The 24671-nt window shown below is 38.3% G+C and overlaps 1 protein-coding gene across 8 annotated transcripts in view; it reads left to right on the forward strand.

Moving 5' to 3' along the window:
• SGMS2 (sphingomyelin synthase 2) overlaps positions 1–24671 on the forward strand; it is a 61682-nt gene that overhangs the window by 24638 nt on the left and 12373 nt on the right. For 4 of the 8 annotated variants that reach the window (XM_054065453.1, XM_054065454.1, XM_054065455.1 and 1 more), the window contains 3 exons: positions 19035–19680; positions 20450–20567; positions 22324–22477. In XM_054065453.1, the coding sequence (XP_053921428.1) occupies positions 19226–19680; positions 20450–20567; positions 22324–22477 (727 nt within the window). In that variant the 5' untranslated portion in view covers positions 19035–19225. Of the gene's footprint in view, positions 1–6754; positions 6872–12523; positions 12541–13641; positions 13659–19034; positions 19681–20449; positions 20568–22323; positions 22478–24671 lie in introns of those variants that run through there. The other 4 variants (XM_054065457.1, XM_054065456.1, XM_054065459.1 and 1 more) reach the window with 4 other exon arrangements.

Below are 24671 nucleotides of genomic sequence, written 5' to 3' on the forward strand. Positions count from 1 at the left end.
TTATTGAAGTGCTCTCTCTGTAGTACGTGCAGTCACAAGGGGTGTTTGAACAAATCAGTGTGTGTGGTAACTTAAGATGACAACAATAGTATCCAGATAAAGGCCTTTAATGAGATTGATTTCTCTACTGTCCTTCAAGTGAACTCTCACAATGGAGAAACAAGAACTTGAAGAAAGCAAAGATGAATTCCCCCTGTGTTAATAGGTTGTAAATCTGAAGCTAGGATAACTTTAGCCCTAAGTTTTAAACATTGAGCGATAGTTGGCATGTTGATGAGCATTTATTTTTCTGGATTGTGAAAGCATCTTATGATTGTAATATTGTAAGAGACAAAAATGATGAGGCTTCACAGTCCTGTTTTCATAAACTAATTTTCTTCTGAATTCAAAACCTGATGTTTTAAGTAGACATCAGAAGTAGCATATCATGATGCAGTATTGTGAAAATGTCATATTGTCTTATCGATTTAAAAGAAGCAAACACAAACCACAAAGATGCCTCCTTGTCTCTGGGAGAGCTGAATAGGAGACTTTATCTCAAGTATGTTTTATTCTAAAAAAAAAACAGAATTCTTTGTTGACAGCATATTAATATGCCAAGTAAAAGTATGAAGGCTGGAAAGTAGTGTAATGACTGTAAAGGATTAACAAAACAAAAAAAAAAAATTGAAAAAAATGATGGATTTAAAAAGCAGAGTAATCTTTCTTAAGGACCAGGGAATGTTAAAAAAAGTTTGTGAAGAAGTGGTTTATCACACTTAAGTCTCCTAGTATAGAAATGGACTTCGAAGATGCAGCTATTGGTAACAAAATTGCATATATCTTCTGTTTGGATTTTTTTTAATGTTGATGGGCTGTTGGCCTACACTGTTCTTTGATACTATTTGTGAGGAGTGGACAATACAGATGCTGTGACACCTTATTTAGTATGGATATGGTATTGCAGTAGCCCAAACAGATGCTCGGAAGATTAATGTAACACTAGGTCCACTGTCTTCAGAGATCTTTGTCTGCTGGGAGAATTGTTTGTACCATGGATACTACTGTTCCCGAAGATGCTGTGGACACTAAGAATGTCAGGCATCCAGGCACCACTGTCCCAGCAGATGCTGAAGACCTTAAGAGCTGCTGATAGGAAGGTCTTATGTCATACAGTTAGCTCTGTATTGTCCAATCTGCACCTGTTTGAAAGATAATTCTTAAATACACTGAACCTGAGTCTTTAACTAAGGCTCTACAGCTTTAATGACCACAAGTATCTCCTTCAGGGAGGGGGGGGTGTGCGCTTGCTTGTGTTATTACTGGGTTTTGTTTGTTTTTTTTTTCCCAGACTAGCTCTTGTGTGGAGATACATAAAATACAAAGAATAAAGTCCTTCTGACCCATGTATTTGATTTTGGAAGCCTACTTTATATTTGTTGATACAAATTCTAATAGAACTAAACAGTATACTAAAACTAAATAACCTTCAGGAAAACCTGTTGCTTACCCTCCAGCTGACATGTATTGTAGTGTGTAACACAAGGCACTGCTGTGCTTCGAGGTCATTCTTGTTATTGCTGTGTAAAACTTCTAGCCTTATTTTGTGTTAGGTCCCTTTCAAAATACACAGTGTCAAGTGTGGGTTCTTCTTGTTTGCAGTCTGATGACATTACAAATATTGAAATCTAGCCTTTTGTATGGATGGAGAAGTTAAAATAGCTTCTCAGAGTATCTGAAGCTGTCAAGTTAATCATTGCAAATCAGTGTTTGGGTCTAAATGCTAGAAGAAAATAATTCTTGAAATTCTTGAGCATGATTACTCAGGAACACTTCATTGCATTCACTCTGACAAGGCAGGTTGTTTGGCATTTTTTTTTTTAGTAAAAAATAATGTATTCAATATTTAACTGTTTAATTTTCCAGGTAAAATACCCTTTCTCAGGGTAACCCTGGAAAAGGAGAGCATCTGGTTTGCTTGAAGGTACCTGAACTAAAAGCAGGTGGCTTGCTTTCACTTACCTGCCCCAGTTTATGTAGGTTAACTTGCAACTGCCATATTTAAAGTTTCAGGGGCATCCCACTTAATCTTTATAAACTTGATAAACAAAAACTAAGTTGCTGCTGTCAGTGGAACTGTGGGGCTTCCAAATGGTGAGCTTTGCCACTGCACAAAGCAGTGTCTTACTATTTCCGGCTTTTTGAGTTAATTTCTTGCTGCTCCCTTCTGTAGTCTTCTGTTTCCTTTATATATTCAGTTTTCCTCAGGCTGGATCTTACTAAAATCCTGTGCAATGCAGTAGGTTTCACGATAAACTTTGCAGTGCTTTTATGCATCTGTTGTTACTGATGCAAAGCGGAGTAGGTTTGTACACTTGTTCTTCCTTGAGGAATAGATGCTGAGCCTTTTGGGTGTAACTCTGAATGCTTTGGGAAGTTGCATCAGCTTAATTTGGGTGACTTAAACTAAACTGATGCGCAGCACTCACAGACTGTTTCAGTTAACAGAGGCTACATTTAAAATAAATTAATTTGGGACTCTTTTTGATTTATCAGTAATATGGAATTCTAAATGGAGTGTGTAGAGCTACAGGAAGGACATTGAGGGGCTGGAGCATGTCCAGAGAAGAGCGATGAAGCTTGTTAAGGGGCCGGAGAACAAGTCTTACAAGGAGTGGCTGAGGGAACTGGGGTTGTTTAGCCTAGAGAAAAAGACTGAGACCTTATCACTGTCTACAGTTGCCTGAATGGAGGTTGTAGCGAGGTGGGTGTTGGTGTCTTCTCCCAAGTGATAGGTCATAAGATGAGAGGGAATGGCCCCAAGTTGCACCAGGGGAGGTTCAGATTGGACATTAGGAAAAATTTCTTTACCAAAAGGGTTATTGGGCACTGACAGAGGCTGCCCAAGGAGGTAGTTGAGTCCCCATCCCTGGAGGCCTTAAAAGACAGGTGGATTAAGTGCTTAGGGATATCATTTAGTAGTGGACAGGTATAGTTGGACTTGATGATCTCAAAGATCTTCTCCAATGTAGCAATTCTAAGATTTTGTGATCATGAAAGAAATAAAGAGCAAAACAAAACTAGTAAAGCTAAATATGTTTAAGCTGTTCATCATACACCCCCCCCCAAGAATTTACAAACTGCCTGCAGTAGTTTTTAATCACTGGTTTTCAGAAGATGTTTTTGCTTAGTGTCTCTGATATCTTAGACCCAGTTCAATCTTGCTAATACCATAAACTCAAATGTTTGAAGAATTAAAATTTGAGTACTAGTAAGGGTTAAATCATACTAGTATGTTTAAGTTTTAATTTGTATGCAAATTCTGTTGGCAAAGTGTCACTGAACTAGCAAAACATGCTATATTTTGTAGTTGTAGTGTGTAACTTAGGGGAGGATTTTTTCTTGTTTAATTGCAGATGTTTCATACTCATGCCTCTAATACTAGAATTGAAACTTGGTTGGTTGGTTTTTCTTTTTAAAATCTGTAACTGTAAAATAAGTGGGAATTTGTAACCCTATCAGAGTGCTGGAATCTGTCCAGCCTCAAAGAACAACAGTCTGTCAGAGCCTGTCTAGAATCTTTATTTTATAAGACCTAGCTTAAAGCATTAAGCAAAATATAGTGGTTTTCCTTTATTGAAGTGTTATTACATGTGTTTTGGTATGTTACCTCCCCAACATATCTCTAGTATGACACATGAATCTGTAAAAGACCTTTAAGTAGTCATGTTCTCTCACTGATTGTGGTTTTGTGTTGAAATATATTTGCATTATAGTTTTTATCATTTTAGCCTTTTACTCTGCTTAGTTTCCTAAGATCTTAAACTATTGTGTGATGGGTGCTGAATGACTTTCACAATTAGTTTGTGAAATGCACCTAACAATGACAAAACATTTTGCTCATGCATACACCCAAGTGCCTGCTCAGGTTCACTCCAGTGCTAGACTATTGGTTAGTGAAGCAGACCTAAATAAGGAGACAGACTTTCCCTAGGTAATATAATTTGCTAGAGAAACATCAGGCATGCCTCAGTTAACTTTTTTGTGTGGAAGGCGTGATATAATCCTATAGCTCGTTAATAGTTCTAATAAGTTTATACAGTAATTACAGCTCATCTGATTTTTTTTTTATTTCCCTACATCAACCCTGTAAGTGGGAAACGGCACTTGCTGTTTGTAGATACTTTATAAGGGTGCCAAGTACCACTGCCTATATCTTGGTTTGAGACTGAACACAGATCATGTTAGAGCAAGCTGTTACCATCACTGCTGCTGCTCAAAAGGACATTTTAAAAACTGGAATGCCATGTTACTGTCTTGACAGTGCTAAAACCCATGTTTAATGTAGAATTCTTTTATATCCCATGCCAGTTTTTCTGGTTCAAATTTGTGTATGGTGACTTAAGTATAGACACAAAAGCTGAAATTCTGAAAACGAATCTTTTGTTGTTTTGTGTGGAGGGAAATTAATTGCTATGGATCTACTTTGGGTTAGTTCATAGTAGTTTTTCTTCTGTCTTATCTATTTCAGGAGTATACAGAAATTACGAATATATTGTAGCTTAAGTTAATTCATGTTACTTTTAGTTCCTGTGTATTAGAGGCTGACAAAATTCCCACCAAAGTTTATGGAGTTTCCTATTTTCATAACATTGTACTAATCTGTAAGGGTGCTATATATGAATTCTTTACATTGCTATTTTCAGAAGCAGGATCTTGTCTTCGTTTGATTTCACTCTGATTTTTATATATCATCTTGAGTGTCACTTGACAAGTTCATTTCTGGCTTCTGGCATAACCACCTTGGTCTTGCATGAGGCTTATGACCACAAATCTTAGCTCCACTTAATAAGTTACAAGGCCAACTTAAGACGCTTGCTCAGCTGCAGTTATTGCAAAGTGGAGATGCTGCAAAGGAGAAAAACCAAAAACAAACGACTCTACTTGATGTGGAAAATGTAATGGAAAGCTAATGGTGGTGCTGCAAAGTGCTGTTGTATTTCCGTCCTATGAGAGAGTATGCCTCTAGACACGATGCCTTCATTGACACAATGCTTGTCAAATGTCAAAGCTAAAGTAGTTGGGCTAAAGAATTTTCAGCTCTAACAAAAATATACATAATTACACTTCTTGCTCTAAAAGTATTTTTCATTGATATGTAGTGCTTCTTTTAAAGTGTAATTCTACAAACTTGGGTCAGTTTGTTTTCCTGTGTATACTTATTTCTAGTCACTGGACAATCTGAACAAGAAAACTAACTGCCCAGCTTAGTTTTACTCTGCGGAATGAATGTTCCCATAAACAGTTTCTTGTTGGTTGTTGTTTTATGTTTTCTTAATTTGGACTTAGAAAAAGTTTAGATCCTTAAACATCGTAAGAGATTAGGATAAACTCATTGGCTCTGTGACATTTGGGGAGCTCAGTACTGAATGATTGAACTTAAAATGGTATGCTATTCTTCTTTGGGCCTTGAATGTAGCGAAGAGTTGCAAGAAATCAGAAGCACTTTGTTCTATCGTGCTGCATTAAGGGCAAACACTAGAACTGTGTTCTTTTACCTTACCCACAACTTTTTTTGAGTGTGCATGCGTGTGCGCTTTTTTCTATTCTCCCCCTGCATCCTGTTGTAGTGAAATTGGACACAAAGCTTTTAGCAGTGCAAGCCTTTCTGGAACATGTGTTTAAGGCAACACAGTTCAGTCAAAATTTGACTGTGATGCATGTAATAAACAGAAAAGGCTATTGGTTATAAAAGTCTGTATTGCAATTACAAGGACAGCTGTGTGAGCAGTATTGTATTTAGGCCTCACCTAATTTGCTTAAAGCACTACTATCTTGATTAATTTTCCATAATGCTTACTATTATGAAGGTACTTGCTCTGGTTTTAATAGTTTGTATTCTCTGTAGGTATAAGACTGATACTGTGTAGCTTATGATTTTGTTACACGTTGCTGAAAATAGAACATGAAAAATCTACTTTAGGCATGCATTTATAGTAATATTCTACAGTGTTTCCAATTGGAATCAGGTTACAAGTCTTTCTCCTTTCATCGTAGGGCTTACAAAGTGCAGGACACGGTATTTTTATTGTTGTTTATTTGTAATAATGTGATTGAATGGAGTAAAAGAGAGTGGGCAGAAAATTTATTTAAGGTTACTTTTTTGTCTTTTTGCTATTATGACTGTTTTAAGACGCTCTTTCTATGCTTCCCATCTCTTCTATTAATGAGCCTTATGGGTCTAGGACAGTTTGTGGATTGAGTTAAAAAAGCAAAGGCAGCCTCTGCTTCTGTGTTGTTTTTTGGTTTTTTTTTTGACCAGTGTTGTGTCACTTGATGATTTCAGATATGTGAATTAGAAGTATGTGTACATCTATAAAACCTCTCTGCTTTTGTAGTTTAGAATTTCTAGGGCATAGTTTGAACTGTTAAGTAGCTGCTGCTTGTTTCTCCACTGAATCTCAGTCTTTGACACAAACTTGCTCTGAGCAAAATGTCAGACTTCTTCAGAACAGATTAAAATGCTTCACCCAAAGCAAGTCGGTTTGGGGATTTGTAGGCATGTAGTCTAGATGTACTCATGAGTTGACCTGTACCTTAGCTCAACAGGACCCTCTTCCTTAGGACATCAAGGCATTAAAACTAGTTAATCAGTTCTGGCCTAATGTTTAATGTTCAGCCTGATGTAACTTAAGTCTGGCCTTGTCTGAGAGGACCTTTTTCTCTCTGTTTACCCCTTAGCCAAGCAGCATCTATAGAATGATTGCCCATGAATGACGTTTGCGGATAACCAAGCAGTATTTCAAATAGATCTTCATGTTGATACACGTCAAGCAACATATAGCCTCTTACCTAACAACTCAGAATGGAGTTACTACTTTCAAGTATGTAGGTGTGTGAGCACCTTCTTGTCTTGTGTTATTCTGTCTCCTGTACTGCGTGATGAAAATGGTGAACGTAGTTAAACCAAATAGTATCTTGCTCTCTGGCGGTTTTTTGTGTTGTTTTTCTTTTTTTAATTGCTTGCTCTGGAAGTCCACGCTTCAGCTCAAATGTTGAGGGTTAGTGGAAACTCAAGTTCTTGCTGTAAAGTGTCTCAGTATGTGCATGTGATTATTAAGTCTTCTGGTGTCTGAATATGCTTAAATTTTACTGTGAATTCTGACCCTGAAGACTTCAGGGGGCTGCCCTGGCTGATTCTTTGCAGAATAGATGATGACAGCTTGTGCCATCATAGGGCTTGTGCTGCTGCCCCATATAACCAGAGTTGAATAGGTCTCTATGTTGTCCAAATCTCTTTCATAAGTCTTGCTGTCAGACATGAGGAGACTGGGAAGCTAAGAGCTTTCTCTGAATAGTCCTTCTTAGGCTAGCATAGTTAATTACTCTTTTGGAATCAAACTGTTTCAGAGTTGAAGAGGATAACTCTTTTTTGTGTGTATGCTTTAGTATAGCTATCCTAGGAATGTAGTAAGAAACACCTTAGGCTTTGGAAGATGTCTTTAATCAAAAGATCCAACACTCCTTTTCTGCTTATGATCTGCACATCTACATCTGAGTATTGAATACTTAAGGCAGCTCACAAAGTGCATGATCTTAAATCAGATATCAGGAAATCAGACTTGCTCAGAGGCTGGACATGATTTTCAGGCTGACTTGTTTCCCAGGCTTTGCTGGAATACTAACACTACAGTACAGAAAACCTGTTTCTGTGTGCTCTTTGTCTTGAGTGAGATACTGAATGATGGGAACTCATCTGGAAAGTTTTAGGAAGGGATAATATATCTGCTGTAGGGTATAGATTTAGCTTTCTCAAGGACTTAAACTACAGAATCATAGCTCAATTTGTATCTTATGCCAGAGCTGCATTTTGTCTTCCTTGTGGTGTAAAGACTTTTTTTAGTTTCTTTAAACTTTTTTTCATATGTGTAGACTATTAAAAGAACTTCTGGTTATTTTAAAAAAAGATTCAACAGAAATACTCTTTGACAACTTAAAAGTCAAAGTACTAGGAAGAGGGGGAAAAAATAGATTGGCTCTGGGACTTTAGATAAATTCCTTCTATTCCTTAAAAAAAAAACCAAACCCCAAAACCTAGAAAACAAAACCACTCCTCCCTCTAAGCTAAACAAACACAACATCCCCCTCCCTTTCCATAAAAAGCCCAAAACAACAAAACCCCACCCTGCATGTGGGTAGTGAGTTGGCAAAGTGTGCTCCTAGCCCAGAAGGCCAACTGTATCCTGGGCTGCATCAAAAGAAGCGTGGTCAGCAGGTCGAGGGAGGTGATTTTGCCCCTCTGTTCTTCTCCTGTGAAACCTCATTTGGAGCATTGTGTCCAGTTCTGGAATCCTCAGCATAAGAAGTTGATATGGAACTGTTGGAATGGGTCCAGAGGGGGACTACAAAGGTGATTGGAGGGCTGGAGCACCTTCCACATGAGGACAGGCTGAGGGACTTGAGGTTTTTCAGCCTGGAGAAGAGAAGGCTCTGAGAGGAGACCTCATAGCAGCCTTCCAATACCTAAAAGGGGCCTACAAGAAAGCTGAGGAGGGACTGTTCACGAAGGCTTGTAGTAATAGGATGAGAGGCAATGGGTATTAACTGGAGAGGGGCAGATTTAGACTAGACATGAGGAAGAATTTCTTGACTATGAGAGTGGTGAGGCACTGGCCCAGGTTGCCCAGGGAAGCTGTGGATGCCCCATCCCTGGAGGTGTTCAAGGCCAGGCTGGATGGGGCCTTTGGCAGCCTGGGCTGGTGGGAGGTGTCTGTGCCCATGGCAGGGGGTTTGGAACTAGATGACCTTTAAGGTCCCTTCCAACACAAGCTAATCTATGATTCTATACAGATATACCATACAGATTGCTGTACTTCTTGCAGTTAAATAAAAATATAATTGACCTGTAATATGAGTTACAATTGCACAGCCTAGACTGATTGAACTGATTATTACTGCTGCACTGAGGGGAGTGGAGCAGCCTAACACAGGGTGGCATTTCCTAGTGTCCCAATGTGGCTTCTGCTTCCAGCTAAATAAAAGATGCCAGCACAATAAAGATGTTGTGAGGTAAAGTGCGATCTTCTGTGCTTCAGTTCTGCAGCAGTGAAATTGTGAAGCCACTCACTTTTTAAGGTAGTAGCTCTCAAGTAAAATTGGCATAGCTGACCTTCTGGATTAAGACTTCCCTTCATGACCTTTCTGTTTCTTTGGATAGATGGAAGTTTTTTGGGGTAATGCTGGTGCCATTGATATTTGGATGTTCTGTCCTACTCCTGGCAAGATGAATCTCTCCCTGAGGAGAGTAGTTGAGAGTAGAGGCATGTGCAGTGGCTGTAGCTGTGAAATGGCCATGCAGCAGCAGTTCCTGGAACAGCTTGTTTTAGCAGAAACTAGATGCTGCAAGCCCTTGTGCTGGCCTGTGTTTATCTGGGTAGATACCTTAACAAGTGGCCTGGGTTACTGTAGTGTTATGTTGGTGGAAGTTACACATTATAATGGCTTGGATTTCATGTTTTGCTCTAGACTGTAATCCTCCTTGATTATGTCAATTTGCCCTAAAGTCAGAAGGTCACTTCTGAAGCCAGTACATGAACTGTCCTTGCTGATACATACAAATATATTTTGGCATAATTGGTATTTTTGAGGAAGACTAGTGCAGGAGCACAGCAGAAATAGCAACACATAGTCAGATGTTTTTTGTGAGAAAACACCAGCTCGTAGACCAGAATAATTGTTTTTACTGTGCCCTGATTTTGCAGAGTTCTGCGCGGTCGTCTTTTAAACCTGATTACACTAGTTCCAGTTGTGCAATTAGTTCTTTAAACTTCTGTAACTGATCCCATCGAGTTAGTTGATTCCCTGCTTCTTTGCTGTACACTGTGGTAACTTAGCACATATTCAACTTTATCACTGGTCTTCATGAGTCTGCAGGTGAGACTGATTTCCTTCTAAACTGTTTTGTCATTTGCAATTGTTGCTGCTGCAGTGTGTTTTGGGGGAGCAGTTTATAGGATGTTTGTCACCTTGTAGTTAGTCTTTCCACATTTCAGCTAGTCTACGTAACAGTACTTTGTCCTCCCTTTCCTCCCATAAATGAGTGTATATATATATAGATACCTGGCTGGACATGGGATAGGAATGCTTTTAAATGCTTCTTGAATAATTTTTATGAAATGCCTTCTGTTTAGAAAGAAGTTTTAGAGCTCTAGGACCTCACACAAAAAGGTGACCAAGAACTATGAAGTATGTTCAGAAATAACTTTTTCCAAATGTCCTTTCTGAAACATCTTGTTTGATCACATGTTCTTTTCTGCCTCTCCTCCCTGTTCCCCAAAATATCTCATGGACAGTAAAACAAATGTCAGAACTGGACTTGGGATCCAGCTTGGTTTTTTACTGTTTAAATAATATCTTGACTCAAAATTTAAAATGATAGTAGTGTTAATGTTCAAGTCTTTAAGCAAAGAAACGGAAAAGAAACACTATTCAGCTGCAGCACACTGTACAACTGATAAAAGTGCCACTTAGCAGACAGTTTGGCTGCTTCTGTTTCCGCCTTTCATTCCTGCTTGATTAGTTTGAGTGGTCATTTACTTTCCTGTACTTCTAAACATAACAGGTTCAGTGATGATAAGCCTCCCCTGGGCATAGCAGGTAGCTTAGGGAGTGGAGGTTGCTACCTGAGGTACATGGTACAGTATATTATAAAATTGTGCAGTGTAGATTCAGAGTAACCTGTGTACTTTCACATCAGATGTTGCCTTTTGGTAGGATAAGATCAATTTAACTCCAGTGATTAGATTAATTTCACTTGTACTTTTTGAGTCATGCTGTGTAGGTACATGGGCAAGATGTAGATGTTGCAAAGCAGTTGTCTAATGCTACAATGAGAGAATATGATGATGGCTTTTCTAAGAGCAATGCTGAAGATGGTACTTGTCTATTGACTTGCAGGAGTAGTTTTAATCTTGCCATTTTAGTAAATGGGAATTTGGGATGAGCATCATTAACTTGGTTCTTTAAATTCTTTTTAGAAGCTTTAAAAAAGCAATAAACCTCTTGGACTACTAGGTAATAAGGGAAAGGAAAATAAATGAAAGGATTGTGAGTAGTAAAAGCCTCTATGCTGAGCCTCATGAAAGGCTTGGCATAAAAAGAATTTGTTATTGTAGTGATGTTAAATGCTAGAAGATAGAAGATACTTACCAAAAGGTGCAGTTTAGCAAGGAGTAATGGTGAGACGCTTGAATTATTTTGGAGATGTTTAGTTAGGTATTGATGTAAATAGTAGCTCTGTGAGGGGCAGTACAAACACATAAATTGTATTCTTGAACTCTTCTGACCTGTAGGGTGGGGCTCAAATGGAGACAGCAAAATGGGAAAGGTGTTGCAGAAAGAATTGGAGTGATATTTGTAGTTATTTTCTTCTGCTGTTCCACTGTTACCATCCACTTGAAATTTTATTTTAAACAATAATACTCGGTGTTGTGGGGACATAGCGTGCCAGGCAGGAGAAGAGACAATTCTAAGGAAATGTGTCCTGTTTGTGTCTCTGCGGCAGAAACAAAAATGAAGAAGGAAGTGTTGAAGTACATAGTACTTAATAAAACTAAACAGTGGATTCTTCCCTGACTAATTACATAATAGAAAAGAAAATGCTTTTTCTTGTCAGCATAATGTGGAAAGTATTTTCTTCTATTAATAGAAAACCTTGAGCTAATGGAACACTTGAATAGGTTTAAGGAAGGCCATGGAACTGCATTAGAAGCTTAGGTTGTGATGACTTTGGGTTTCAGCTGTGTAGTGCTTAAACTTGATAGGTAGAATGTCACTGGAAAAACACAGTTACGTATAGGAAATTTGGTGTAACTTTGGTTACTGCAAACTGGAAGCTTCAATAATATATTATGAAAGGATTCTGTGCTGCTGTTCTCATCCTCTACATAAACATGTGTATGGGCTGATCATGGAAGTCACTGAAATTACTCAGTAATCTTAATTTTTTAGTGTAGGAATTAAAATTACCTGCTTTTACTTCTAAAAGCGTGCCATGAAAAACTGCAAAAAAATAAGTAGGGAAACAAATGCTGTTCGGTATGTGAACAGCATTTAAATTTAGGTGTCTGAGTCTGTGAACAAACAGCTTGATAAAGAAGTCTGAGTGTTCCCATCTCTATTTTATTGGAAGTTTTGGCTGTGGTGGGAGAGAGTTATGCTGTTGCTGCTTGGTGGTAGGTGAGGTTAGAAGCTAGTAGTTGTGTCAGGAAGGTAGGGGGAAGACCAAGATATCAGAGCAGATCATGTTTCATGATCAGTTTCAGTCAGTGAGTTTGGGAGGATGTGTTTGTGTCTGTGTCATGGCTCTTAATTAATATTCATAAAGCTTTCCAGGCAGCTACATCAGAATTGAGCAAGCTGAAAACTATCTAGGAGTTGTTATGAGGGGAGAAAGTATTCAGTGACTCTTTCAGATTTGTTTGACAGTGTAGTGTGCTAGCTTCTTAGTGCTGGCACTGAGGGTAGAATGTTGATTAGGATACAAGCATGGGATACCTTAAGGTAAGGAGAGGGAAGGAGATATTACTGTTTCTGGAAAAGGATGTTTTCATTGCTTGAACCTCCGAACACAGCAAGTGTTGCTCCAATGTAGAGATCAATAACTTGTAATGTGCCAAACAAACCCAGGGATATGTGAAACTAGCTTATAGTATGATTCTAATCAGTTTTGAATATGTCCTGTCGTAAGAGTTCATGTGGTGTCTTTCTGCTGTCATTAGATGAGAATACAGTTAATGGTTGTCTCTGTCATATGCCTTGCAAGGACTAATGTCTGTGCTAGAGTTTTATTGAGTGAGAGTTAGGAAGTGCAAACCTCTGCGTGTACTTCAGTGCTAAAACAGCTTTTGTTTGGGGTGTATAATTTGTGTATGTATTCCTTACTCATTATCTATGAGTGTTGTAAAATACAGATTTAAGCAGTTGTTGTCTTCTCATTTTAAACTTTAAGGAAAAGAGTTCTTACTGCTGCAGGAAAGAATGTTCTCATGAATTTGACCTCTTATTTTGGAGCTGGCACTGCTGCTTCTTGGGAGTAGCACAAAGGAAAAACTTGACAGGCATCATCTTAATTACCCAAATATTTTTAGGGTGTATCACTGATAAATTTACTCTGAATATGTGACTTCCTCTTCTAGCTGCCTGATGGCTGATAAGCTGTAGCAGAGTCACTTTATAGCACACATTAGTCACTGTGATTCCTCACTGCCCTGTACTGAGAGTGGTGACTAATCTTTGGGTCTGACTTTCTATTATGAAGTGTAACCTTTACCCTTGGTAACTAGGTGGAGGATTTCACTAAACAGTCTAAAATGTTCCTGCCTTTTGTGCCAGGCTCCCAGCCCCACAGCCAGTAATCTACAGCTTTTGTATGAGCTGGAAAGGCCATGGGGCATTAGATGTGCTGTTACGCTCTTTAGAAATCTTTAAACCTTTCTGTCTCTTTGAGAAGAATCGTGTTTTGGATAGTGGTTCTTCAGCAGTGTCTGCAAAGCTATAACAGAATGAAAGCAACTAGCAGTGAGAAGCTGAGATGCTCAGACAGCAAACTACTGAAGGCCCGGTGATCCAGAGGTTTCTTCTGGCACTCTTTCGGAGTTCTTTTGCCCAATAAGACTGAGGTAACACAGTGACTTCCACTCTTTGTAGAGTGTTTATAATAGTCAGCTCTAATGAATGGAAAAAGGACATAAGCCCAATATTTCTTTGCAATGTTACTAAATATGCAGTGATAGAGCACCTTATTTGCCTTTTATTCAAAAGCAGCTGAATCAGAGCTTAGGTGCATGTTCAGGTTAGCAGTCTTCCCCGTCAAGATCTGAGTACTGAAATGGGCTTATTTGGAGAAGATGGATTAAGCAGGAAGAAGAATTAATCCAATTTTTCTGGAGTTGAGGAGTTGCGAGCAGGTCTTTAGCCTCTTGGAAAAAGGTCAGTATTTCTTTCAGCTCTGTTGAAAAGGGATTTAGAAATGTGCATTGGCAGTGAAAGCAGACAAAGCTGTCCTGAGCTATATTTAATAGGAGCGTAGACAGTATTTATAGGGAAATAATTATTCTTCTCTATTCAGTGCTGCTTAGCTGTATCTAGAATAGCGTGTCTGTTTTTTAGTCTTTGATCCAGGAAAAACAAACTGGAAGCAAGCCCAGCAGAGGGACTCGCAGAGTGGTCAGGAAGCTGGAGCACAGGCCTTGTAAGGGGAGGCTGCGGGAGCTCGGTAGTTTGATCCTGAAAAAAAACTGCTCAGGGGGATCTAACAGCATCCCTTTCATACATACAAGGAGGTCATTGGAAACATTTGGGCCAGGCTTTTTTCATAGCGGTGGGAGGATGAGGCATGAGGGGCATCCTTTAATGAAAAGGAGATTAAAAAAAAAATTAAAGAAACCCCCTTTCACTGTGAGAACAACTATATAGTGTGGAATGGACTGTCTGGAGAGGTTGTGCATCTTGGGGATGTTAAAGGTACAGCCAGATGAAGCACAGGGTGAGCTAAATCTGATGTCATAGCTGATGTTGGCTGGAGGCCTAGAGACCACCTGAGGTTTCTTCTAACCTGAGCTATTCTGTTAGCACTTTTGATTCTTCAGAAATTACTCTGACCACTCTCAAACCCTTAGTTTAAAAAAGACTGTTAACCTGTAAGTAAAACTGACTTTGTTTATGCCATATACGTATGGATTATTGCCAGAATGAGTTAGTTGCCATTGAGCAGATATTGCAACCTTGGCTTTTAAAAGATACGGGTTGATAACCAGGAGGAATGTCTAATCCTGTCATGGTGTCAGAATATGAAGCACCTTTGAAAGGTAGCAAACTCTTAGTTACCAAAAATGATTCTTGGGAGTTTGGGGACCAAACAGTTGAAGAGTGTGAAGAAGCCTTCACGTGATTAAGGGAAACCTACTCAGGAGTGGTCAGACTGGTAAGGGCTCAAAGATATTTTCTTTTTTAGGTAGTCACTAGGGTTCCAGTGAGTCCTCTTAAGGAAAAATGTATTTCTTTTATTTAGAATCTACGTATTTCTATGTATGTGCGTATGGATTTTTTTCATGCTTTTTGGCACATGGTTTCAGAAACCTGGCACTGCTGTAGAACACACTGAATACTAAATGCCAGAATATGGAAACTGATATCCCTCTTACAGTTAAGAGGTGCAAAGAAACAGAATTCCACAGAAGTGGTGAAACTTGGATTATACAAATAGATAACTAGTAACCTTGAAGGTTTTCCCTTCTTTGGGGGTTAAGTGTAGAGATTTAGTTCTTCGAGGACAGCTTCTGTTGGTACATTATTAATCCTAAATGAAAGAATTGCAAAATCCATCTCTGAAGAGGTAGAGGGAATATCTGCTTTACTTCTGTTACTGAAAAGAATTTTATGCAGGGTAGGTAGTTAATGCTTTTTATGGAAGTTGAATTTTATTGCAAGTTATGATATGACAAATCTCAGTTCAGAGAGCATTTGAATGATTGGTACTTCCATAATTGGCTTTCTTACTTGTGCTTTAGCATCACATGAGCAAGAAATGTGTTGGGAGACTATTAGAGAATGTATATAAACTTGTAACTTTTGGATAAACTGCAGTTCACTTTGTGTGTGCATTTATATATTGTAAGCATAAATATTGTACTGCCAAAGACAAATACAGCTCTGAAAATATTTTTACTATAGGGATGTGGAAATGATAAGCAAACCTAGTAAAGTCAGTCCTGTTTCTGCATGGCCAAGTACTTTGCTGAGATCTGATTTAGCAGTTTTTTTTTTGGTTTGATTATTTCTTTTTTCGAATGGCCTACATGCTGTAAGATATATGTATACCATGGAAGAAGGGATACTATAAAAACCAGATCTGGAATGCTTTTAAAAATAAAAAGGGAAACCCTAAAAAGCCAGGCTTTACTCATTGCTATCAAAGTAGCACAGGTTCCCCAGCTTATTTTCTGTTTCTGGTCCCGTAGGTAGTCCTAAAAATTTGGCTTAAAATACAGACTAGCCGACAGTTGTTTCCTGCTAGTTGTGATATAGATAATGTGAGAGAAAGTTATAATATATTGCTCTCTTCTATTGTGTAGTGTTTTTTTCCTGTGGTACTTGATTTACAGACCTTTTTTTGCAACTACAAAATACAAGACTATTAGAGCTGTAGCAAATGTTTGAGCAAACCTTAACAATGGTGAATGACACTTAAAAATAATACTGCCTAGAAGACTTTTCCATCTTGTGTATGAGGATGTAGCTTTCCTTAATGTGTCAGAGTAGATTAGTCTCTGTTTTGGACGCTCTTTTTCCAATAGTACAGTTCCTATTTGGAATAGTAGGTTAAGAACTACTTATTTGGAAGGCCTGTGTGAATTGTGACTAATCAGTCCTTGATAAATTATAGGAGTTAAACTATTTTTGAGAAATGTTATGGAACTTCCAAGTACTAGACTAGAAACACCAGTTGTGAGCAAACTTTATGTGAAAATGACCTTTCTGTGAAAATCAGATGACTAAGAAGCTAAATAAAACTGCTTGCTATTATGTTATAGCGTAAAGAGCCAAATGTAGATGTGCTTTCTTCCACTTCTCTCAAAGCCATAACCCTAGTCAACTCTTTACTTTTGAGTGACAGGCAAATGGGGATGTAGAAAACTAAAGGAGCGATTTGCATGGCAGCAAGTAGAAACTCATGATAAACAGTTAGGACCCCTGTTCTTTTTGCATCTCTTTCACTCTTGAGATTTTTCCTTGAAATATGTTATTTCTGACAATTGACTTTTGTGTAATATTGCTGGTAAAGAAGCTCCCCTCCTTGACTGAGGGTATGTGTTTATTTGTAGAAGGTATTGAAGTGGTTCCAAAAAGAAAACTTGTTCCTAAAAACTGGGTGTATCCCATAGAGGAATTTTATTTATCCTTTTGAGTTACTCGGCCAGTTTTGTGAGTCAGACTTCCCCAATGGACGTGCCTTGGCTAAGCAATTGGGTTTGGTTTTTGGACCCTACATGTTGTCAAGATGGCCAGGTCTGAACCTTGCTGCCTGGTTACAGAAGTCATCAAAGGCCTACTACTAGTCAGCTTGTGGGCATCTCCTGGGTCTGATATGTGGGCATTTCATTTTCGACAAAAGAAGCAATAGGATATTTTACCTAAATTAGTGCAAGGACAATATGGAATCTAAAAGGAACATACCACTCGTGGGGACTTGAATGGATGTGTGAATTGGGGACAGGAACTTGGCAGAAAAACTGAACTTTTGAGGAGTTCCTGAAAGCTTCAAGCAGAGTGGTTTTGTCCTTTTCATGAATACAGTTTCTGCTTTCTGTTAGAGTATGGGAGAAATGGTTTGAAAAGGCACCGTAAAGGAAAACCTTTGTTACGTGTTACTGGTCACGTGATGTATAGCTCCTTGAACTATCAATGTCAACAGTAGTTTGACCACAGCATGCACTCTGCTTGAAATAATCTTGGTGAGACATCAAAAATGGTAGATCAATATACCTTACAATCTGTTTAAAAGTACAAAGAAGGAACAGAACTTTTGCCTGCAAGCTGTAAGTGTAATTGCTTTGTTTAATAAGTTAATGTAAAAACCTGCATGCCACTACACTTTTAGATAGTTAGGTTATTGTACTTCAGGTGCTCTTTGATCTTTAAAGCTTAGTTGGCTGTCATTAAATACCTAGATTCTCTGTTCCTGATTCAGGTGTTGACCATATTAAATGCCTTCTCTGTTTGGGTAACAGAGAGAGGGGAGGGACCAAAACACAAACATCAACTTCCCAGGTTGTTTTGGTTTTAGATTGTCCTTGCTGTCAAGAAATCAGTTGCTGGACAGGTTTGGTGTGGGTTTTTTTCTAAGCAGGTTGTTTTCTCTTAAGCCAAGTTCTGTGATACAGGGCTAGGGGGACTGGGAGCTCTAGTTTCCCTTATGGTGACTTAATTGTATGTATAGCATGACAAACTGTGGCAGCCTGTGTTGGCGTGCAGAGACTTGAGGTGCTAATAGTGCTGAACTTCTCTTAGAGAACAATTTAAGAAAAGAAGTATAATTTGCTGGTAGATAGTGGACACTTTGTATATGATAATGCTACTTTTTCCTTAAGAGCTGAACAGAGTAATAAAAATAGGTACATCACAACTGTAAGTAAGTGGCTTCACAGAACTTGGAAGGTGGGAGAAGGAAAGGCCTTTTTGACTAGAGTAATTTCTGTAGAGGTGAACTGCATTCTTTTCTCTTTGTAGAAAATGTTAAAAAATCTACTGAAGTGACAAATGCAACCTGAAATAAATCCTGTGCAATAATGAATCTTGCTATTTGTTCCTGTTTAAAAAAAAAAAAAATCTATTTAGACATATTTTTAAGTAACTAAGGAACAAAACCAGATCCATCTGTGGTCTGTTCTACATCTAGGCTATCATAGTTAAGAATAATCCAGAGGTATATTTCTCAGTTCTCTGAAATTTCAGGCATGCTTTAGTGGGTACTGCAGTAGCTATGTAGACTTTTTTTTTGCTGGTTGAAAGTGTCATTTAGATCCAAGAAAACTTAATGGAGCTCTCCACTTACAAAATCAAATCCTGTCTTGTCTTGCCCTTTTGTGTTCTGTTGTATCACCTGGACAAACGAGATTTACCTGATCTATGTGGACATCCATGTTAATATCTGTAGGAACCTTAGGGTCAAAAAAAGGGCATTTCATACATGATGTCTCCTAAGCAATAAAATTCAGTATTGCTGCAAATATAGATTAGTCATAATAATGACTACTGATAAAGCAAGTCTGTGGATCTTCTTTTTTTTTTAAGTTCGTGTACTAATTGGAGATTTATCAAGTTACTTAGTAGGAACTGGCTTCAATTACTTCGCAGTAGCCAGCTGTCTCTAGTTTGCCTTTTAACTGTATATGCAAATAGACTTGGATGGAACTTAGAATAACCATATTTAAGATATTTGTTGTCTCACCTTACTAGTTCTGAAGGTTCTCAGTATCTGTTTTGTTTTGTTTCAGGTGGTACAGCTCTAGAGGAAAGAAGGATTTGTCTTCACGACTTGCATTCCACTATTTGAATAGTGAAAGCACAATGGACACTTTTTAGAGTTTTACAGAAATCAAAAATCATCTAGGAACAAGAATTTTTGGCTTTGAAGAATAACAGACTTTAGAGAGGCCAGAAATTGGCACCAGTAAACCAGATTGGAATGAATACCATTGAGACAGCGAAGCTTGAAGAGCATATGGAGGGTCAAAACAACGACAATTCTAATGGCTACTCACGACCTACTCTCTCAGTCAGTGAAGAGAATAAAAGTGGCCCTAGCAAACCGAAAGGCTTGTCTAATGGCTTGCGAAAAACAGGGAAGAAATATCCTGATTACATCCAGATTGCTATGCCTGCTGAGTCTAGGAACAAATTTCCCCTGGAATGGTGGAAAACGGGCATTGCCTTTGTCTATGCTCTCTTCAACTTGATTCTAACAACTGTCATGATCACTGTGGTCCATGAGAGAGTACCTCCAAAGGAGCTAAGCCCTCCCTTGCCCGACAAGTTTTTTGATTACATTGATCGTGTGAAATGGGCTTTTTCTGTATCAGAAATAAATGGAATGATACTAGTTGGATTATGGATATTTCAGTGGTTGTTTCTTAGATACAAGTAAGTAACTGTATTTTTTTTTTATTCTGCTGTATGTTTTCAGAATGTTGTTTTCCCTCATTCACTTTAGGTAGAAAAAAAATCTTATGGTAGAAACTGTGGCAATATTGTAGAATAGGGCTGGCAGGAAGATGACAAAGGGATAACTTCATTAGAAAATATTCCAATGTACATGCTGGGTATGGAAACACATCAAATAAAGAAACAGTTTTCTCCTGATTATTCAATAATGTTTTTTAAATCTGAATTTCTAATGCTTATGTTGTACTAGTCAAATTTATTCTGAGATTGTTGCTTTCAAAAGTGTTTACTGATAGGGTGATCTTTAAAAAGAAGGGAGGATGATGATATAAAAATCTCATCCAAATTTTAGGAGGGACCCAGTGTCCTCTACAGCTGGACTAGAAGCTCTTTCCTTAGTAGTCTTCTGCTTAAACTGTGCATACTTAAGTATGTGGTTAACATACAGGACTGGAAAGAGAAGGTCACTAAATGGAGGAAGATCATTCTTGACTGCACACTTAATTTAGACTGCGGCCACGTTGAATTTGTTAGATGACTTTGGTGGAAGCTTTGTGGTTATGCTCTATTATGAGCTAGCAAGACTAAAACTTGAAGACTTTAGAGAAGTGTGGTGAAGAGCAGGAGGTAGAGCTGCTCTTGAATTCTAGGGATTTAGCCATGTAATAAAGGTAGAGCTCCGTAACTGTTGTATGTATATCCTGCATGTGAACTTTGTATTCAACCTCTACCCTTCCCTTACTTTCAGATCTATAGTGGGACGCAGGTTCTTTTTTATAATAGGAACTTTGTATCTCTACCGCTGTATCACTATGTACGTTACCACATTACCTGTGCCTGGAATGCATTTTCAGTGTGCGCCAAAGGTAAGAGCCTTTGCTCCCTAATTCTTGCCTTAGTCTCTGCCTGAGTCCTTATGGCTCATTAGAGCAAATAGAAGATAATGTTTCAGGTGCTATCGAATAACACAGATTACTTTGAGTTCATGTCTCAGAAGTGTAGATAGTGATAAACCAAAAGTTGTGAGATAAGCAAAGAGCCTCAAGCTGTTGCTGCAGTTAAGATGCTTTAAAGGAGAGTACCTGCGTGAGCTACCGAATCAGAAACTTGCTTCTTGAGGCTCAAGCTAATCCTTCTAGTACTGCAGCAATATTTTTCTTATATGGTGGAATACCCAAGGTCAATTGTAACTCGTATGGTGATACACAGGCTTGCCTTGCAGTATCCTTTTAAAACCCCTAATGTTATGTGGTTTGTCCTGTTTTTCTTGCTCTTTTGCCAAAAAGCTGTCACAGTACCTGAAGTTAACTGCCCGGCTCTGCTTCCAGCCTGCAAAATATATATAAATGGACTAAAACAAGTTCAGGTATTTAAATGAGCTGATGCATAGAGAAACACGTACATGCTAGTATTTCTATAACAATATTTAAAAAAATTTGCGGCAGTATAATTAGGTGATGACACGAAGGAATTCCTTTACTGCTGCTTTAGGTTACCAATAAAAGGCTATAGACATATAGTGACCATGAAACAAATGGTATCATGTTGGAGAGAGTAAGAAACAGTTTGGTTGTGCACTGAGAAGATGGGGGGGTGGGGTTTGAAACAAAAATATTGCCAATTGATTTGGGAGATTTGTCACTTCTTGTGTAGGCTCTCATCTGTCTTGAGGTACAACATCATGTCTGTTTAGTCTTAATTCTTTTATATCTGGACAAGCTACAAAAGTAGTGGATGAACTACTGTTCTTATGAATCAGTATCTACTTGAAAAAGCTTTATGTTCTGCTCTTAAAGGCCTAGCTGTTTTGTTCTGGTAGCTCAGGGAATGACTCTGTAGTAGACTGTGTATTGTAGAATGGGAAGAGGTGAACAAAGGAAGACTTAAATGTCTACTGAAAGTACATTTTACTAGCATTAAACCAGAATTAATTACTTGAACACTGGAAAAACTTGATAGCCCTTCTGGATTTCTTTTTGTCCCATGTGAATGTTTTTCTGATTATGGAAAACTCAGTTATACCTTTATCTTGTTTGGGTTTTTTTCCCCCAGAGTTAATCTTTAAACAGGTAGATGAAACTAAGTATTTGCCTGGTATCTATGAGAAATCAAAAGCTAATCCTAATGGTTAAAATAATAAATCCTCTAAATCTGTGTAAGTCTTGACTGAGTTCATAACAAAATCTAAAATTAAGTGTTTGAGGGTTTTGTTCTGTAGAAACATTGCTTAGTTCCTAGCAGAATGACAGAAGTGCTATGCAAGGTTCCACTGAAATGTTTTGAAGGTTTTGAATGTTATCCATTTTGTTGATGGCTATCATGAGATACCTGACCTTACAGATTTTAATGTTTACCTTTTCTGCATCTCATTCCCATACAACACATAATTTAAAATAGCCTGGGAAAGCATAGACAGCATGCTAGTGTTATCGAGCTGACCTTTAGCACCTGTCCACTTTGATAGGCATGCTTATTTGTTTAAGAATATGTGAAAGAAAGCCAGAGAAAATGAGGATAATTTGTCATTTTCTCCCCGATTCCATGTATGTTTGGGCAAGAAATTTAATCAAGTCACTTATGATGCATCTTGAATTTTTTTTGCACTTTTTCCTGGTGTTGTAGTTGAATGGAGATTCTCAGGCAAAGGTTCAGAGGATCCTGCGACTGATTTCTGGTGGTGGTCTATCCATAACTGGATCGCACATCTTGTGTGGAGACTTCCTGTTTAGTGGTCACACTGTGGTATTAACGCTGATCTACCTATTCATCAAAGAGTGTAAGTCATGATATTTCAATGCACATTTCTTGTTCAGATCTATTGACCTGGGAAAACACGATGGAAGTACATGCCCTCAAAGTTACTGGTCAGCTGTACACAGACTGTATGAGTACTATGGGTTTGAAACACAAATGATGGTTGATTGTGGAGTGAAAATGGAGCATGAGCTGCAAGAGCTTAATTGACTAGACATGTCACTTCTAACTTTCTTTAAAGTGTTTACTGGTTGATTGAAGCAAAGTAGCTTTTTATTAGCTGTTGACAGATTATTCAAATTTGGGGTAAAACATATTGTAGCTAATTTTTGCAAATCAGGTTTGTGTAAATTGGCTGATAAAACTTGGATTTTAAGGAATTTTTGTGGCTTGAACATAATGCCATGGCACGCTTGTACTACATCCAGAAACAATGTCACTTCAAGTGTGCTGTACGTGAGTTACTCCAAACAATGGAAAGTTGACTCATGCTCCTTGGATGTCTTCTGCTAGAGTGAGTTATGCCTCTTGAAGTTGGTAAGAATTTGGCAAGCCTACAGAAGATAGTGGGGATGATGTTTTCCCCCCTTTGCTTTATGATGTTATGGATTGTAGGGGTAGAACTCTTATCTCCGCTGTACATACAGCATCGATAGAAGCTTTGGAGAACTGAGCACTAGCTTCTAAATCTGATATATGGTAAGCAGTACTTCTACCCTGGGAACTTGGCCACTCATGAATACATATTGGGGAGTTCCCTTTCCAGTTCACATGTTTGGAACACATTTGGAACTGGAATCTTCTCTCATACTGTTGTCACAAACTATGCAAGTGCTAGCTTGGCTCATGGGAATGTGTAATTCTCCCTGAAACAAAAATAAGGCTAGCCAGTGTCAGCTGAACACTTTCTTTTTATTAAAATGTTGTAGGAATTGTTGCAGTGCTACATCCTGCCTTATACAAACCACAATGTAAAAACACCTGTTTAATACGACAAACTTCAAATCTGCATATGTGAGATTTGTCCAACAGCGATTTAAAATGCTGATTACAGGCTGCTGATTCTTAGGCCTAGGTCATTGTAAAGTGACCATTACTGGGAGAATGGCATGTGTAACATTTGAAAATTACCAACGCAGTATTAGGAACATAGCCTAATAGATTTGTTATTTGCCTTTGTGTGTGTTGTTGCAGCTTAACACTGCCCACATACTCTTTAATATCTTTAGTATCGGGAAAGATGCAGGTAATATAATATTTTCAGGGCTAGTGTACTTGTCTACTTTCGTCATAAGGGGCTAGAGGAATTGTATCACACAATTCTGGTAATAAGCCCTTTGCTGCCTAATCGTTAGGCATATATTTCAGTGGAGTTCTTTTTCTATAAATGAGAAATGGATAGCTTTTCTCTTTCTGCATCCCATATAATTAGCAAAATGTTATCCGAGTAAGAGTTGGAGCTGTATAATTGCTCTGAATTATAAGTTGTTCATGATCTTCTTTTCTGTTCTTTTGATGTGCCATGTCTTCAGTTCAAGATGCATTCTGAGGTTTTTATTTCTGGCATAGTGGATTTTTTGCTCTAGTCTTTCTTTCATTCTTTGCTTCTTTATGTATAACCTCACACTCCAGCTTTTTTGCCAGGAATAGTTATTTACATTTTTTTTGCCTCTTTCTTGACTGGAGCTGTTTTATGTCGGCTTCTTGAGGGTTTACTTGATTTCATGTTTTGTCCTCCTATAGTAACTATTTTATGCAGGCCTCTCAAACTACTACTGGGTAGGGTTGTTCAGATTGCTTGCTTTTCTGCCAATATTGTGTGAAAGTAAAGGCTTATCACTGCCCCACAAGGCAAGGGGTGCCAAAACCTCCCACTGTGAGTGAAATGAAGCCCATTAGCCTGTCAGAAGTTATGAATGGTCATTGTGACACCCAAGGCATTTTTCAATGGGGAGAGAAGGGCAGGGGAACTTTTCCACTGAAGTGGCTTAAATGCAATTTGAAGAATAGCTTCACTCCCATTTGTTAATATTTAATGAAAGGGTGTAAAGTCACATACTGCACTTGTGCAGTGTATTCTGTTTCACAGAACAGAGGTTTCATGCAAAGTAGTTAAAACTTAGGAATTAAGAATGTCTTTTCCTGTTTAACCTGTGATCTCTGCTCAGGTTATATCAATTCTGGACATTTTACTTGAGTATAGGTTTGCTTAAGCA

The sequence above is a fragment of the Cuculus canorus genome, chromosome 4 (assembly GCF_017976375.1).
Source record: "Cuculus canorus isolate bCucCan1 chromosome 4, bCucCan1.pri, whole genome shotgun sequence".
Taxonomy (NCBI): Eukaryota; Metazoa; Chordata; class Aves; order Cuculiformes; family Cuculidae; genus Cuculus; species Cuculus canorus.